The sequence below is a fragment of the Bufo gargarizans genome, chromosome 5 (assembly GCF_014858855.1).
Source record: "Bufo gargarizans isolate SCDJY-AF-19 chromosome 5, ASM1485885v1, whole genome shotgun sequence".
NCBI classification, from domain to species: domain Eukaryota; kingdom Metazoa; phylum Chordata; class Amphibia; order Anura; family Bufonidae; genus Bufo; species Bufo gargarizans.
Genome location: NC_058084.1, coordinates 5,210,792 through 5,227,904, shown reverse-complemented (window position 1 = coordinate 5,227,904; position 17,113 = coordinate 5,210,792). Strand labels below are relative to the sequence as shown.

General features: G+C 47.4%; 1 protein-coding gene across 7 annotated transcripts in view; it reads left to right on the top strand.

Annotated features, from left to right (window-relative positions):
• Nucleotides 1-11,894, top strand: part of CYRIB (CYFIP related Rac1 interactor B) — a 160,494-nt gene extending 148,600 nt beyond the window's left edge. For all 7 annotated transcript variants that reach the window (XM_044294758.1, XM_044294754.1, XM_044294752.1 and 4 more), the window contains 3 exons: nt 432-558; nt 3,247-3,317; nt 11,001-11,894. In XM_044294758.1, coding sequence (XP_044150693.1) covers nt 432-558; nt 3,247-3,317; nt 11,001-11,064 — 262 coding nt within the window. In that variant the 3' untranslated portion in view covers nt 11,065-11,894. The remainder of the gene's footprint in view (nt 1-431; nt 559-3,246; nt 3,318-11,000) is intronic.
• Nucleotides 11,895-17,113: the final 5,219 nt, after the last annotated feature.

Genomic DNA, 17,113 nt, shown 5'->3' with positions numbered 1-17,113 from the left:
GCATAACTTGCAATGAAATAATGTATAGTCCTGGTATGTTAAATTACTTTATTATGTCCTTTTTACTTTAACTATGAAAATGTGCCCAGAATTTTCAGTTTAAATGATAAATCTCTGGCTCCCTGTAGCCACCACTAGAGGTAGCTGACTGCCTCCGGTTATACATTGTACACTATAATAGCACAGTATGCACTTAGCTCCTAAGCCCCCCCTAGTGGTCTCTGCAGGAAACCAAAATTATTCTTGTGCTACTTTCTTTGTCTCTACAGGGAATTTGAAGCTCTGTATCAGAAAATTGGCAATACATTTAAAAAAATAATAATTATTTTTATATTTTACAGTTTTTACAATTTAATTTATGTTTTTTCCATATACTATATACAGTAACCATCTAGTTGAATATTTCATATGGTGTATGTTCCTCACCACAGGGAATACAGGAGTCGGTTTACAAATGAAGAGACCGTGTCCTTCTGTCTGAGAGTGATGGTGGGAGTCATCATACTGTACGACCACGTGCATCCCGTGGGAGCCTTCGCCAAAATGTCAAAGATTGATGTACGTTTGTTCTCTTTGAATATTAAAGAGTGGTGAGGCTCCTCCGGCATCAGGAAGTGCATTAGCACCACGGCTCCGCGCACTCTGTGCCATTAGCACAACACAGAGTCAGCAGGAAAGTTCTCAAAGACTCGCTGGTGTCAAGAGACCTGATCAAAAATGACAGACTAAGCTGGTGCGGTGGCGGGCACTCAGGCTGCCAGCTCTGCGTCACCCCACCGTGACCACTGCTTGAAAGGCCTTTAAAAAAAAACAAAAAAAAACGCTGACCTGAAATTTGAAGGCTTGATGACGGGAAAACCAGGACAGCAATTTTTTAGAAAATCATTTTTAAGCTGCTCTAGAAAAAAGCTGTCATCACACCTTCTGTCTTCACATGCGTTGAACTCCTAACCTGGACATAGACATTTTCCTGGCTGTTTAAAGGGGTTTTCTGAGAATTAAATATTCAGTATCAGATCGGTGGGGTGCCCGATTCATGGCATCCCCTCCGACCCTGCTGTTTGAAGGGGCCACAGCACCATACACTATATAGTGGATGTGCTTAGTTTTGCAGATCAATCCCATGCACTCTGAACAAAGGCCAGTCTGTAAATCCCAGGTTGCTCAGGGGTGGAGCTTTAGTACCTTCCCCTTAGCTAATTGGCTGAGAGTGAACGCCTCATCTGCTTAATGTTTTAAAGGAGTCATGATGCCCGTTTGGTGGCCTATTTCACCTACGGGCTTAGTATTATTAGGGAAACTGGTAGGTGATGTTATTTAAAGGGATTGCACAGAATTAGAAAAACATGTATGCTTATTTCTGAAACAGAAGTCTGCAGGAAGTGATCAAATGCAGCCCTTTCCTCAGACACCCCCAGGGGGCAACAGGGAGGCTGCCTACAGGGCCTTATCTGTGTGTGTGTAGTCTTACTATCCTCCAGCAGGATGAAATGGCTCTGCCCATGCTCTGACTCAATCTGTACAGCAAAGCTTGATGAGTGAGCTTCAGAAAGTAGGAAATGTCAGCCTATTGTATGTAACAGGCTTCTAGCCAGACGCCATATTTACTAAGCCCCAAGGAGTTGCCTAAATTTTAGCTATTATTAACCTATACTCAGGACAGGTCATCACCCGGCACTGCAAACAGCGGAGGTTCCTGGGCGCCCTCTTAGTGCTACCTACAGACTCAATGGCCTGACCTTGTGTTTCCAGAAAGAAGCAAGCAGTGGGCGTATGACACAACCATTTATCGAAGCCCCTTCTACTTTAACCCTTAAAGCCCCCTCTTAGACAACGAAGTGAAATAAAATATGAATCCCCCTAATGACGGGGGACATTTTTGTGGTTCCCTCTCAGGGAGCCATGTTTTTTACAGGGTGCTTATACTCAGCAGGGAGCCGTAGGTGGTGCATCCTCTGCTTTTCTATCCCACTTCAGGGTCTTTGCCTTTAGTAGGAAAATCCCCCCAAAATGTATAGGTGCCACTAGGCCGCACCAGCATATCCCCAAGAAGGATGGGCAGGGTGAGTTAAAGGGGATTTTTGGTACTTTGCTACTGATGGCCTATCCTCAGGATAGATTATTAATACCAGATCAGTGAGGGTCCAACAACTTGCACTCCCAACCATCAACTGTTTCAGGCAGCCGCCATGCCAGATACTATACAGTGGGTGATGCTGGAAGCAGAAGGCTTCACCGCCGTGTAGTGGCCCTGCCAGGGTACTGCAGCTCAGCTCCCATTAATGTGAACGGGAACTGAGCTGCAGTGCGCTGCCGCCTGAAACTACACAGTAGATGGCCTGTAGGCGGATTACTGCGCAGGAGTCAAGAAAGTGGACCCACTCGGCAGAAGAGTCACAGGGGCCGTGCCCTAAACCTACCCACACTGGCTTCATTGATGTCCCCGAGTGCAGGATACGTCTTCTCATGTCCTACCGCCATTGTCTACTAGTTATGAATCCATCTTCACTGCACGTGCACCGGAACGGCACTTGCTTCAGATGACGTATCCTGTACTCAAGGACGTCAACGGGTAAAGCTTTAGATTAGAGATGGGCAAGTCAGTTTTATCAGATCGATTCATTCTCATTAGCAGGAGCTCTTCACCTGTGAGGGTCCGTCCCTGCAGCTGAAGAAGAGCCCACCTGCTGCTTGATTGACATGGCCGGACATCTAGCTATGCCCTATAAATCTTTTACCTGCACCTCTGCTCAGTGTAGTTGGGTTTAGCCACTGCGCATGCGCCTGTAAGTGTAGCAGCGCATGCGCGGTCGCTGCTTACAAAGCTGAATGAGTGCTTCTATGCTTGCACCGCTACACTGAGTGGCAGCACAGGCGGAAGAATGACAGGGCCGGGCTAAATGTCGGTCCCGGTCAACCAGACGCCAGGTGGGCGCCTTTCATAGGTCAAGAGCTTCTTCTAATGAATGAATCGATTTGCTCATCACTACTTCAGATGTACCTGCCTTGGCTTCCAGCGCATGCACAGTGAGCTCGGGGAAGAGACACCCAGCACAACTCTGATCCTAGCATTCAAGTCAGTGAGGCTGAGCTGCAATATCGGGCACAACCATAGACGGGAGTGGCGCTGTTTATGGAGGGAGGGATTGTCCCTTTAGATTTTAGAGGGACATGCCCTTTAAATAGCTGGCTTCTATAGTATTAGGTCTGTCCGGTATTGACCCAGCTGTGTTTGTCTTGTTTCAGATGAAAGGCTGCATCAAGGTTCTCAAAGAACAGCCCCCCAACAGTGTAGAAGGTCTTCTCAACGCTCTCAGGTATGGTACTCCCAGCAGCGCCCGTCATGAAGGAGTCACGATCTGGTCATTCATTTCCATAGCCGGGGCCCTAGCCTTCATGCCTGTGTTATATATGGCGGTGTGTGAGTTATAGGGCCAGCGGCCCATGACGGCTCACTTCCTAGACTTCTGTGGGAGTCTCTGCAGTCTCCTCAGTGTCTTTCTTTCCCAAGACCACCTCCGCTCTTGATGTGAAGCATCTGCTTGCTGAAGAGCCGAGAGGTAATGGAGCATGCGAAGAGAACAGACTGTGCGTAGAAGTTTATTTACAGCCTGTCAGCGCCGTTAATTATTACCGCCTTTTAACCATGTATGGTCATATGGCGGTTTCCTCATCTTCACCTTTTTATCTTTGCGTCCAGCATTTTGTGCGGATTAGTTTCTTCTTATGTCTTTATAGCCTTCAGAGCTCCATTTTTGTGATGCAGAGCTCGAGATCCCCTGCATTGATGTCCCATTAAATGATAATATTACAGCTACTGACAGCTGTCACCAGGGGGAGCTCCGGAGCTCACTGTGTTATTATGGAATTCAGTGTTAAAGTGTAGCTCCCTCTAGTGGCTGTCTGACTACCTTATGAGAAGCACAATGATGACAACTATATTTATGGAAGCACAATGGGACCGTATGTTTCCTTAACCACTCCCCTTATTATCTTGGCCACACCTCCAAAACTAATCCTAGTTGTATCCTAAAGGCAATCACCTGTTCTAGGCCTTAAAGCCCCAAATTAGTAACAGAAACGGCGACCTGTTGGAATTGTTCCATCTCTTTAATACAAGCACGCCTAGATCCTTCTTGGTCCTGCACTGCTCTTTACAGGAACGTACATACAGCCGGCCAATCAGCAGCCTGGCGAATGTCGCCGCCTCATCCTGTTCCACTCTCGACGGTTCAGTGTTGGGTCATAGCTTGTTGATTGTCTCCAGCTATAACTGTATCCGTGCACTGTAATACAGGACGTAACTGAGGATCAGTACAGGATAGTAATGCAATGTATGTACACAGTGACTGCACCAGCAGAATAGTGAGTGCAGCTCTGGAGTATAATACAGGATGTAACTCAGGATCAGTACAGGATAAGTAATGTATGTATACAGTGACTTCACCAGCAGAATGGTGAGTGCAGCTCTGGAGTATAATACAGGATGTAACTCAGGATCAGTTCAGGATAAGTAATGTATGTACACAGTGACTCCACCAGCAGAATAGTGAGTGCAGCTCTGGAGTATAATACAGGATATAACTCAGGATCAGTACAGGATAAGTAATATAATGTATGTACACAGTGACTGCACCAGCAGAATAGTGAGTGCAGCTCTGGAGTATAATACAGGATGTAACTCAGGATTAGTACAGGATAAGTAATGTAATGTATGTACACAGTGACTCCACCAGCAGAATAGTGAGTGCAGCTCTGGAGTATAATACAGGATGTAACTCAGGATCAGTACAGGATAAGTAATGTAATGTATGTACACAGTGACTCCACCAGCAGAATAGTGAGTGCAGCTCTGGAGTATAATACAGGATGTAACTCATGATCAGTACAGGATAAGTAATGTGATGTATGTACACAGTGACTGCACCAGCAGAATAGTGAGTGCAGCTCTGGAGTATAATACAGGATGTAACTCAGGATCAGTACAGGATAAGTAATGTATGTACACAGTGACTGCACCAGCAGAATAGTGAGTGCAGCTCTGGAATATAATACAGGATGTAACTTAATGATTTTCCTATTCCATGACGTAAAGTCATAGTTTTATTAAAGACACGGAGGCTCATATTGCTATCTCCTTCTTTACTTTCCACCAATAGCAGCAAAGAAGAAATTTACATAATCATAACAACAAAGGATCCTCCCCTCTCAGATCCTATATCAATCGGCTCCTCTTCAGAATCCTCCTCTTTCTTTGTATCCGACACCATCCATAACACCGTAACTGAAACTGGAACCGGAACTGGACCCGAGGAACGACCACCATTCAGGTCCACCAAACCGCAAAATCGAGCCACCCTGGCTAACTTCTGTAAACTCAGAACGACGTAGAACCATAGACACCGTGGCAACTCAGCCAGAAAAACGGCACCGAATTCCGAATCGACCTTCAACCTGAAAAAGAGAACAGACCATAGGCCCAGGTGAAACATACACGTCAAGACCCGTCACATCCGGAAATCCCAGTACTCAAACATACATGACAGGGATAAAATGACAGATCAACAATATACGATAATAATAATAAGCATTATAATAATAATATAAATAACAAGAGCATAAAAGATCTGATAACAGTAACACTAAAAGGTACAACAATAATAATAACAATATTAACAAAAAACGACCATCATCAGAAAAACAAGGAAAAAATCCACTGCAATAAAAAACCGTGAGGAGACCCAAGGGCGGGAACAGGGCGGGCAATACTCGCCTCCGTGTCTTTAATAAAACTATGACTTTACGTCATGGAATAGGAAAATCATTAAGTTTTACAGCAAGACACGGAGGCTCATATTGCAAGTTCAAAGCCGATCTATAATAGAAGAAAACAAATGAGACTGGGGACGAAAATAAAATTCCCTAAACGTGGTAACATGAGACCAATCAGCCAACCGCAAAACGTCCTCCAATCGAAGAACGATGGGCTCCAGTCCTGGACGCATATTCTCTCAGACAAGCCACAGGACACAAAATCAGAGCAGAAGGAAAACTGGGATAGGAGACAGAATTGATGTAAGTCTTGGTGCGACGCGAAATGTTGAAAGTGACGCCTTCCGGGGTAAAAGAACGTGCGCCAAAGTCGAGGGCCCGAACATCCGAGACCCGTCTGCAAGAAATAAGACAAAACAACGCCAACAATTTAGCGGACAACTGTCTCAAAGAGAGAGCCGAATTCTCCGGCCAAGAGGACAAAAAGGAAACACCAGAGAGACGTCCCAGGTAGTCGAAAAACGAGGCCGAGGAGGGCGCACCAACCGAGAACCCCTCAAAAGGCGAGAAACCGAAGGATGTAGACCCGCAGGGACGCCTTTATAACCCGATGGGTAGAGGAAATAGCTGACCTGAAGAGGTTGATGGTCCGGTACGCCTCACCTGCCTCAAAAAGGGAGGTGAGGAACTGCAAAAGGTGAGCTACAGGTGCCGAAACGGGATCCAAGTCCCGTTCCAAGCCCCAGCTAGCCCAATTTCTCCAGGCTGCCCGATAAGACCTTCTGGTGCTGGGAGCCCATGCGCTGCCCAGTAACTGTCGAGTCGCCTCCGAAATGCCATCGACAGCTCCAGGCGTCCGGAGATCCAGCACGCCAACAGCCGAAGGGAACCGTCGAGCAGGAGAGGATGGTGAAGATCCTGAGGGTTGCGAAGGAGGTCCACGCGAGACGGGAGAAGACCAGGTACCTCCACTATGATCCCCAGCAACGTCCAAATCCGCCCGATGGCGACGAACCTGAAGGAGAGTCCGCGGGATCATTGCGAACAGGGAAAAAACGTAAAGGCGGGAAGTCGACCAGTCTTGGAGGAACGCGTCCACCGCCACTGCTTCCGGATCCGGACGCCAACTGTAAAACCGGGTGAGTTGCCGGTTGAGCCGCGAAGCAAAGAGATCGATGGTCATCGGGCCCCACATTTTCGAAATTGCCGAGAACACCTCCGGATCCAACTGCCAAACGCTGCCATCCGACAGGTAGCGAGAGTTCCAGACGTTGCTCAGACCCGGCAGGTATTCCGCCTGCACCCTGATGTCCCTGGAGAGGCAAGACGACCAAAACTCCTTGGCTAACCGCGCCAAGGTTGCCGAGTGGGTACCTCCCAACCGGTTGACGTAACGGACTGGCGAGACGATGTCCATCCGCAGCCTGATGCATGCATTGGCGATCCCACTGGAAAAACTCCTGACCGCGAAGGAACCGGCCAGGAGCTCCAAGGCGTTGATGTGGAGGAGAGACTCCTCCGCCGACAAAGATCCTCCCGTGGAGACTCCGTTGCAATGAGACCCCCATCCCTGGAGGCTCGCATCCGACTCGATGGTCAACTCCGGAAGGAAGCCGAAGATCGCCCTGCCATTCCACACAGATTGGCGATCCACCAACGCAACTCCTCCCGGGCTTACGAGTCCAAGACCACCACGTCCGCAAAGGAGGCACCGATCCGAAGATGCGCAATCTTCAGCCTCTAGAGAGCACGGTAGTGCAACGGCGCTGGAAACACGGCCCGAATTGAAGATGCTAGGAGTCCAATGATGCGGGCCAGGTGACGTAATGAAAGGTGAGGGACAAGACGAGCATGTCTCAACTCCTTGCGGATCGCACGTAACTTCGTCATTGGAAGGCTGAGGGATTCCGAGAACGAATCCACCCTAAAGCCCAGAAACTCCATCCTCTTCGATGGGATGAGGCATGATTTTTCCGCGTTGAGGAGGAAACCGAGGTCCGTCAGTAGGTCCGCCGTCCACTGCAGATGTTCCAGAAGACCCGCCCTGGATTCGTGCATCAGGAGGATGTCGTCCAGGTAAATGATGAGGCGAACACCCCGACTTCTCAACCTGACACGACCGGACGCGGCAGTTCGGTGAAGCACCAAGGAGCCGAAGACAACCCGAACGGGAGACAAGTGAACCTCCAGATCCCTCCTCTCCAAAAGAACCGGAGAAGGTCCCTGGAACGAGGGTCCACCGGGACTGACAGGTAAGCATCGTTTAGATCCAGCTGTACCATCCAATCTCCTGGTGTCAAAAGATCTCGAAGGGGGTGAATCCCCTCCATTTTGAAATGACGGTAGCGCACCACCGTATACAGGGCTCCGAATCTACTAGTGCGTAATCCGGGCGCGACATTGGTATGGGCAGGGGGGGAGGGGAAGCATGCACGGGACCCCGTGAGCCCTATACAAAAAAACTGACTGTGGTCAGCACCCATGGGTCTGATGTGATGAGGCTCCAAACATGAGAAACAAGATGGAGTCTGCCCCCTACACAAGGGGCCATAGAATCCCCAATCAGAGGAGAACTTACCGAAGGGTCTGCGAGAGGTCGGGTTGCCTCTGACGGAGCGAAATCGCCACTGGCCTCCTCTGGACGAGAAGAAAGGAGATGGGTCGCCGTGACCCTGGAAGGGAGGTCGCTGACCAAAGGAACCTCTACCTGCGGCACGGGCCTGAAAGTTTGCATGGCCGGACAGGTAGCCCCTGCTACTGCCGGCCCGATTAGAGACCCGTCCCTGAAATACCCTGCGCATGGATTATTGGGCCTTGTCTAGCACGGTGAAGGTGCCAACAAATTTCCCCATATCTTAATAAAGGAATCGCCGAACAGGAGACCCTGGGCGTCCTCACCCGCTTCTGTGCGCGCCAAATTTGACAACTTGGGATCAATTTTAAACAAAATGGCCTTACGCCTTTGATTGCCAAAGTGGTGTTGGCATTCCCAGAGATGCAGATCGCCCTTTGGGTCCAACCCCGCAACTCTTCAGGGTCAATAGGGGAGCCCTCAGTCCTAGCTACCTCAGCTAGTTCGAAAAACTCGGCCAGCGGGCCGAAGATATCCAGCACTTTATCCTGGCAGCTGTGAAGGGCTGAGTCCAGGCCCTTTTAAGGGTTCCAACCAGTTTTGGCCAAAAACTGAGACATCTTGGGGTCCACCACAGGGGTGTCACACACCTTAATGGGGACTAGTGGCCTGGGGCACTTGGCCCTAAGTTTGTTCCGTGTTTCACAGCTCAGGGGGCGACGCACCCAGTGCTCCAAATAGCTACCCACCTGTTCAGTGGGAAGCCACTCCGCCGATCTAGGGTGATGCAAAGTGTCGGGGTTGAACATAGGTACACCCGCTGAGTCCAGCAGAATGTCTGACCGACTCATGGCGGAGGAGGAAGCAACGTCCTTGGCAGAGGAGGTCGCAGGAGCGGAAACCGAGGGGCCCTCAAATGGGGGAGAAATATCCTCCTCTGACACATAATCCACATCCGCAAAAGCCTCCTCGTCCGATGCTCTGTCTGAGTCAGACATATTAGGGGATTGTGCTCTAGCGCACTTCTATGTTCGCGCCCGTTCTGCCTGGCGTGATGAGGCCCTTGCACGTGAACTATGCACGTTACCTTGGGTGGCAGGATGCGCACCAGTCAAGTTCTCCTGTGAAACAGAAGGCTTAATACAGGTAGGCTGCGGTGTGTTCTGGGTATCCTGCAGAGCTACTCTTGTAGGCCGCGCAGATAGCGCCTAGGTAATGCTCTGGGACAGAATGGTGGTCATGGAGCCCATGGCAGCCATGACAGCATCAGACACAGAGTGCAGAAAATCCTGTGCCTGTGCACCCTCCCCAGGTGCCCTATGATTCTCAGGAGAAGAGGGGGGGGGGGGGGCATTAGTGGGAGACTGGGCAGGGTGGGACATGATGAGGTAATCAGACCTGAAAATAACTGGCCGCAAGTAAGGGGGACGTAACCAAGCAATGACTAGCCTAGTAACGCACAGCGCAAGGTACCACAATACAGGGGGGGGGGCGCAGCTAGAAGCACGAAGGCGGCAGGAGCAGCAAGCAGGGAACGCAGGGTATGAACTGCCCACAAGAAATCGCGACCAAGAAAACGAAAATGGCCGCCGAGATCTCGCGGGACAATCGCGTCATCCAAGATGGCCGCCGAGATCTCGCGAGATCTCGCGGCCGGCCGGGGAGCAAGGCCCGAATCGCGGGCAGAGTGAAGCGAGGAAGACGGGGAGGGAGGCCCCGCCTCCCGATGTAGAGAAAAGCGGTCGGGAAGGGGAAACGCTGCGCAGAAACGGAATGTGGTAAGGGGATGAAAATGAAACACAGGCCAAACTGGGGACAGTGAAAATTGAAGGGGAACGCTGCGCAGAAACGGAGTGTGGCAAGGGGATGAAAATGAAACACAGGCCAAAATGGGGACAGTGAAAACTGAAGGCAAATACAGAACCTAAAGGGGGATAAAACACAGTGGGGAAATAACCCACCAGGAAGCGCTGCACATAAGGGTTAGTCACCCTAGATGAAAGCAGCGCAGACAAACAATCCTACAAGAAACACAGCAATATAGCAACATGACAAGAGAAAATGCAGATGTACTTAGCTGGTGGAGCAGCAAAGAAAGAGGAGGATTCTGAAGAGGAGCCGATTGATATAGGATCTGAGAGGGGAGGATCCTTTGTTGTTATGATTATGTAAATTTCTTCTTTGCTGCTATTGGTGGAAAGTAAAGAAGGAGAAAGCAATATGAGCCTCCGTGTCTTGCTGTAAAACTCAGGATCAGTACAGGATAAGTAATGTAATGTATGTACACAGTGACTGCACCAGCAGAATAGTGAGTGCAGCTCTGGAGTATAATACAGGATGTAACTCAGGATCAGTACAGGATAAGTAATGTATGTACACAGTGACTGCACCAGCAGAATAGTGAGTGCAGCTCTGGAGTATAATACAGGATGTAACTCAGGATCAGTACAGGATAAGTAATGTAATGTATGTACACAGTGACTGCACCAGCAGAATAGTGAGTGCAGCTCTGGATTAATGTGTAAAAGTGGGTGGTGTTAAAAGTGGTTTTACTCTTTTAAAATATCAGCAATTAATACTCCTACACATCAGATGTCTCTTGGAGAAGTTGTAATCTCAGTCGCCCTCACGGTCGTCCTCTGCTTGTGTTTTCCAGGTACACAACAAAACATTTGAATGACGAGACTACCTCGAAGCAAATCAAGGCAATGCTGCAATAACGGTGGGGCGTCAGGTGCTTATCTGCTGTGGACACAAGGCCGTATTCTGCAATGACTGAGACTTACAGGATTTTAGTGATTGCAATGACCGTTTCTGTCCTGCTCCCCCCCCTCATTTTAGTTTCCTCCTACGGATCTCTATCACTGGCCCTTTCTTTACCTTCCTTTTTTAAATCTGTGTTCTTGTTCTTAAGTAAGCTCTGACGTCTTTTTTTTTCTTTTCTTCGTGCCAAAATCAATGGGGTTCTAACCTGGGAAGGCAGTGTACACGTTTTTTTCAAAATGGCCGTTTCAGTGGCAGCTATTTATGCATTGCATTATTTTTTTTTTCTCTCCGAGTTGGGGAGGAAATTCTGTGACTTGAACTAAATATTTTTAAACTTTATTTTTTATTTTTTTCCTTCCCAGAAAATAAACTAATATTTAATATTGCTTAAACTGCATGGCGGAACTGTCTAATTCTGCTGTCAAGAGAAAAAAGTTATATATAAAAAAATACAAACAGAATTTGTTTCTATTGCGGCTTTTTTTTTTTCCATGTGCAACCAAGAAAATAAATGAGAGGACGTGTTTAACTTAACTGTTGTAAAAAAAAAAATGAAAAATGAAAAATAATATTGGTACCCAGCACAATGATTTTTTGAATTAGGAAAAAAAATACTGTTTTTAGGTTGCATTTTGACTCATTTTTGTAAGGATGTATGTTGTATGTTTAATCTTTGATGACTAACATAAAATAATGTGATGTGTGCGTAACAGAATTACGTATGCATGTTTATGTCATAATGGATGGCTGTTAAAATAATAAAAGTCAGCTTTCATTTTTCTAATGCTTGGCTTTCATTCGTACTCATTTCCTGCACCACCTTCTGAGCAGGAATAAATCTTGCTAAACTGAGTCGCCATCTACATAGGTGGAGGGTGAGGAGGTAAGTAAACTAATAGACCACCAGGTAATAAAACCTTCTCTACTCTAGACCACCAGGTAATAAAACCTCCTCTACCCTAGACCACCAGGTAATAAAACCTTCTCTACTCTAGACCACCATGTAATAAAACCTTCTCTACTCTAGACCACCAGGTAATAAAACCTTCTCTAGTCTAGACCACCAGGTAATAAAACCTTCTCTAGTCTAGACCACCATGTAATAAAACCTTCTCTACTCTAGACCACCAGGTAATAAAACCTTCTCTACTCTAGATCACCAGGTAATAAAACCTCTCTACTCTAGACCACCAGGTAATAAAACCTTCTCTACCCTAGACCACCAGGTAATAAAACCTTCTCTACCCTAGACCACCAGGTAATAAAACCTTCTCTACCCTAGACCACCAGGTAATAAAACCTTCTCTACCCTAGACCACCAGGTAATAAAACCTTCTCTACCCTAGACCACCAGGTAATAAAACCTTCTCTACCCTAGACCACCAGGTAATAAAACCTTCTCTACGCTAGACCACCAGGTAATAAAACCTTCTCTACCCTAGACCACCAGGTAATAAAACCTTCTCTACCCTAGACTACAGCTAATAAAAACTTTACTATAGACCTAATAAAAACTGTACTATAGACCTTCAAGGTAATTAAACCTTCTCTACCCTAGACCACTAAGCAATAAAACCTTACTTATCCTAGACCACCATGTAACATTTTCTACCGTAAACCACCAGGTAAAATCTAATCTACCCTAGACCTCCAGTTAATAAAGCACCCTCTACCCTAGACCATCATGTACATAAATCTTCTCTACCCTTGACCACTATGTAATAAAACCACCCTACTTTTAACTACTAGGTAATAAAACACCCTCTACCGTAGTCCACCAGGTAATAAAACCCCCTCTACCCTAGTCCACCAGGTAATAAAACCCCCTCTACCCTAGTCCACCAGGTAATAAAACCCCCTCTACCCTAGTCCACCAGGTAATAAAACCCCCTCTACCCTAGTCCACCAGGTAATAAAACCCCCTCTACCCTAGTCCACCAGGTAATAAAACCCCCTCTACTCTAGTCCACCAGGTAATAAAACCCCCTCTACCCTAGTCCACCAGGTAATAAATCCCCCTCTATCCTAGTCCACCAGGTAGTAAACTCCCCTCTATCCTAGTCCACCAGGTAGTAAACTCCCCTCTATCCTAGTCCACCAGGTAATAAACCCCCCTCTATCCTAGTCCACTAGGTAATAAAACCTTCTCTACCCTAGACCACCAGGTAATAAAACCTTCTCTACCCTAGACCACCAGGTAATAAAACCTTCTTTACCCTAGACCACCAGGTAATAAAACTTTCTCTACCCTAGACCACTAGGTAATAAAACCTTCTCTACCCTAGACCACCAGGTAATAAAACCTTCTCTACCCTAGACCACCAGGTAATAAAACCTTCTCTACCCTAGACCACCAGGTAATAAAACCTTCTCTACCCTAGACCACCAGGTAATAAAACCTTCTCTACCCTAGACCACCAGGTAATAAAACCTTCTCTACCCTAGACCACCAGGTAATAAAACCTTCTCTACCCTAGACCACCAGGTAATAAAACCTTCTCTACCCTAGACCACCAGGTAATAAAACCCCCTCTACCCTAGTCCACCAGGTAATAAAACCCCCTCTACCCTAGTCCACCAGGTAATAAAACCCCCTCTACTCTAGTCCACCAGGTAATAAAACCCCTCTACCCTAGTCCACCAGGTAATAAATCCCCCTCTATCCTAGTCCACCAGGTAGTAAACTCCCCTCTATCCTAGTCCACCAGGTAGTAAACTCCCCTCTATCCTAGTCCACCAGGTAATAAACCCCCCTCTATCCTAGTCCACTAGGTAATAAAACCTTCTCTACCCTAGACCACCAGGTAATAAAACCTTCTCTACCCTAGACCACCAGGTAATAAAACCTTCTTTACCCTAGACCACCAGGTAATAAAACTTTCTCTACCCTAGACCACCAGGTAATAAAACTTTCTCTACCCTAGACCACCAGGTAATAAAACCTTCTCTACCCTAGACCACCAGGTAATAAAACCTTCTCTACCCTAGACCACCAGGTAATAAAACCTTCTCTACCCTAGACCACCAGGTAATAAAACCTTCTCTACCCTAGACCACCAGGTAATAAAACCTTCTCTACCCTAGACCACCAGGTAATAAAACCTTCTCTACCCTAGACCACCAGGTAATAAAACCTTCTCTACCCTAGACCACCAGGTAATAAAACCTTCTCTACCCTAGACCACCAGGTAATAAAACCTTCTCTACCCTAGACCACCAGGTAATAAAACCTTCTCTACCCTAGACCACCAGGTAATAAAACCTTCTCTACCCTAGACCACCAGGTAATAAAACCTTCTCTACCCTAGACCACCAGGTAATAAAACCTTCTCTACCCTAGACCACCAGGTAATAAAACCTTCTCTACCCTAGACCACCAGGTAATAAAACCTTCTCTACCCTACACCACCAGGTAATAAAACCCCTCTATCCTAGTCCACCAGGTAGTAAACTCCCCTCTATCCTAGTCCACCAGGTAGTAAACTCCCCTCTATCCTAGTCCACCAGGTAGTAAACTCCCCTCTATCCTAGTCCACCAGGTAATAAACCCCCCTCTATCCTAGTCCACTAGGTAATAAAACCTTCTCTACCCTAGACCACTAAGCAATAAAACCTTACTTACCCTAGACCACCATGTAACATTTTCTACCGTAAACCACCAGGTAAAATCTAATGTACCCTAGACCTCTAGTTAATAAACCACCCTCTACCCTAGACCATCATGTACTTAAATCTTCTCTACCCTTTACCACTATGTAATAAAACCACCCTACTTTTAACTACTAGGTAATAAAACCCCCTCTACCCTGGGTCCACCAGGTAATAAAACTGCCTCTACCTCAGACCAGCAAGTAATAAAATCTGCTGTACCCTATAACACCAGATGCTCTGTGAAATCTGTTGGTCTGTTCCGGCGAAGAAACAGACTGCCGGAGTTCACCGTATTCACCATAGCCGTATACAACTGTGCACTGGCAGATCCCTACCCACTGTAATAGAATCCGGCCATTTTCCCCCATATATGCCGGCTTTTGGCCAGACAAAAAATGTAGGTAGTATTTTCTGGAATATATGCCGAATACAGTGAATTCCGGCAGTCTGTTCCTCCGCCAGAACAGACTGCTGGAGTTCACAGCGAATATATGAACGCAGCCTAATAAAACCTCATCTACCCTAGAAAACCATGTAATAAAGCATCCTCTACCCCAGACCATCAGGTCAATACTGCATCCGCTACCCCAGACCGTCAGGTCAATACTGCATCCGCTACCCCAGACCGTCAGGTCAATACTGCATCCGCTACCCCAGACCGTCAGGTCAATACTGCATCCGCTACCCCAGACCGTCAGGTCAATACTGCATCCGCTACCCCAGACCGTCAGGTCAATACTGCATCCGCTACCCCAGACCGTCAGGTCAATACTGCATCCGCTACCCCAGACCGTCAGGTCAATACTGCATCCGCTACCCCAGACCGTCGGGTCAATACTGCATCCGCTACCCCAGACCGTCAGGTCAATACTGCATCCGCTACCCCAGACCGTCAGGTCAATACTGCATCCGCTACCCCAGACCGTCAGGTCAATAAAGCCTCCTCTACCCCAGACCGTCAGGTCAATACTGCATCCGCTACCCCAGACCGTCAGGTCAATAAAGCCTCCTCTACCCCAGACCGTCAGGTCAATACTGCATCCGCTACCCCAGACCGTCAGGTCAATAAAGCCTCCTCTACCCCAGACCGTCAGGTCAATAAAGCCTCCTCTACCCCAGACCGTCAGGTCAATACTGCATCCGCTACCCCAGACCGTCAGGTCAATAAAGCCTCCTCTACCCCAGACCATCAGGTCTACCCTAGATCACCAGGTAGTAAAACCTCCTCTAAACTAGTCCACCCGGTAATAAAACCTCCTCTAAACTAGTCCACCCGGTAATAAAACCTCCTCTACTCCTGGCCACCTGGTAATGAAACTTTCCCTACACTAGGTCACCAGGTAATAAAACCTCATCTACCCTAGAAAACCATGTAATAAAGCATCCTCTATCCCAGACCATCAGGTCAATAAAGCATCCTCTACCCCAGACCATCAGGTCAATAAAGCATCCTCTACCCTAGACCACCAGGTAATAAAACCTCCTCTAAACTAGTCCACCCGGTAATAAAACCTCCTCTACTCCTGGCCACCAGGTAATGAAACTTTCCCTACACTAGGCCACCAGGTTATAAAACCTCCTCTACGCCTGGGCCACCAGGTAATGAAACTTTCCCTACACTAGGCCACCAGATAATGACATCTACCCTCAAGCACCAGAGACATAAAGTATTAAAGGAACTTTCAGGGCTGCTACACCGCCTTATGCCTAATGAAGGGCGGACAGGGTTTGTCTTCGGGATTCTATAGAAACGAAGCCATTTACCACTTCCTCATGCTGTGCACTAGATGTAACGTGACAGTTTTACGTATGTGGCATGTTTATTCAATAATTTGGTCCCTGGTGGTCTAGGGTAGAAGTGCAGGGTAATACCTGGTGGTCTAGGGTAGAAGTGCAGGGTAATACCTGGTGGTCTAGGGTAGAAGTGCAGGGTAATACCTGGTGGTCTAGGGTAGAAGAGGTTTTATTAACCCCTTTTCTAGTACTCTAGAGCATGGATGCTCAACCTGCAGCCCTCCAGCTGTTGCCAAACTACAATCTGTCCATTTAATCGGGTAATTATCCTTGCTTCAAGATAATTTAAAAAATTCTTGACACAAAGTTATGTCAAGTCCTCTCTGTATGATATTTCTACATCTGCAACCCGGCAGCTGGTTACTCCATCTGGAGATGGTCAAGCACGTGTCTCCACCTCAGTTAGGGCTCTGCATGCCAGAACATGAGAGAACTTGTAGGTATCCATAAGTCACGATCGATAACGAGCGCCGCAATTTCCATTCTTATGGGTTTTTATTGTAGGATATTTGACAAGATGTTTGTCTTGCTTGGATGTCTCCAATGGAAGGGGTTCAA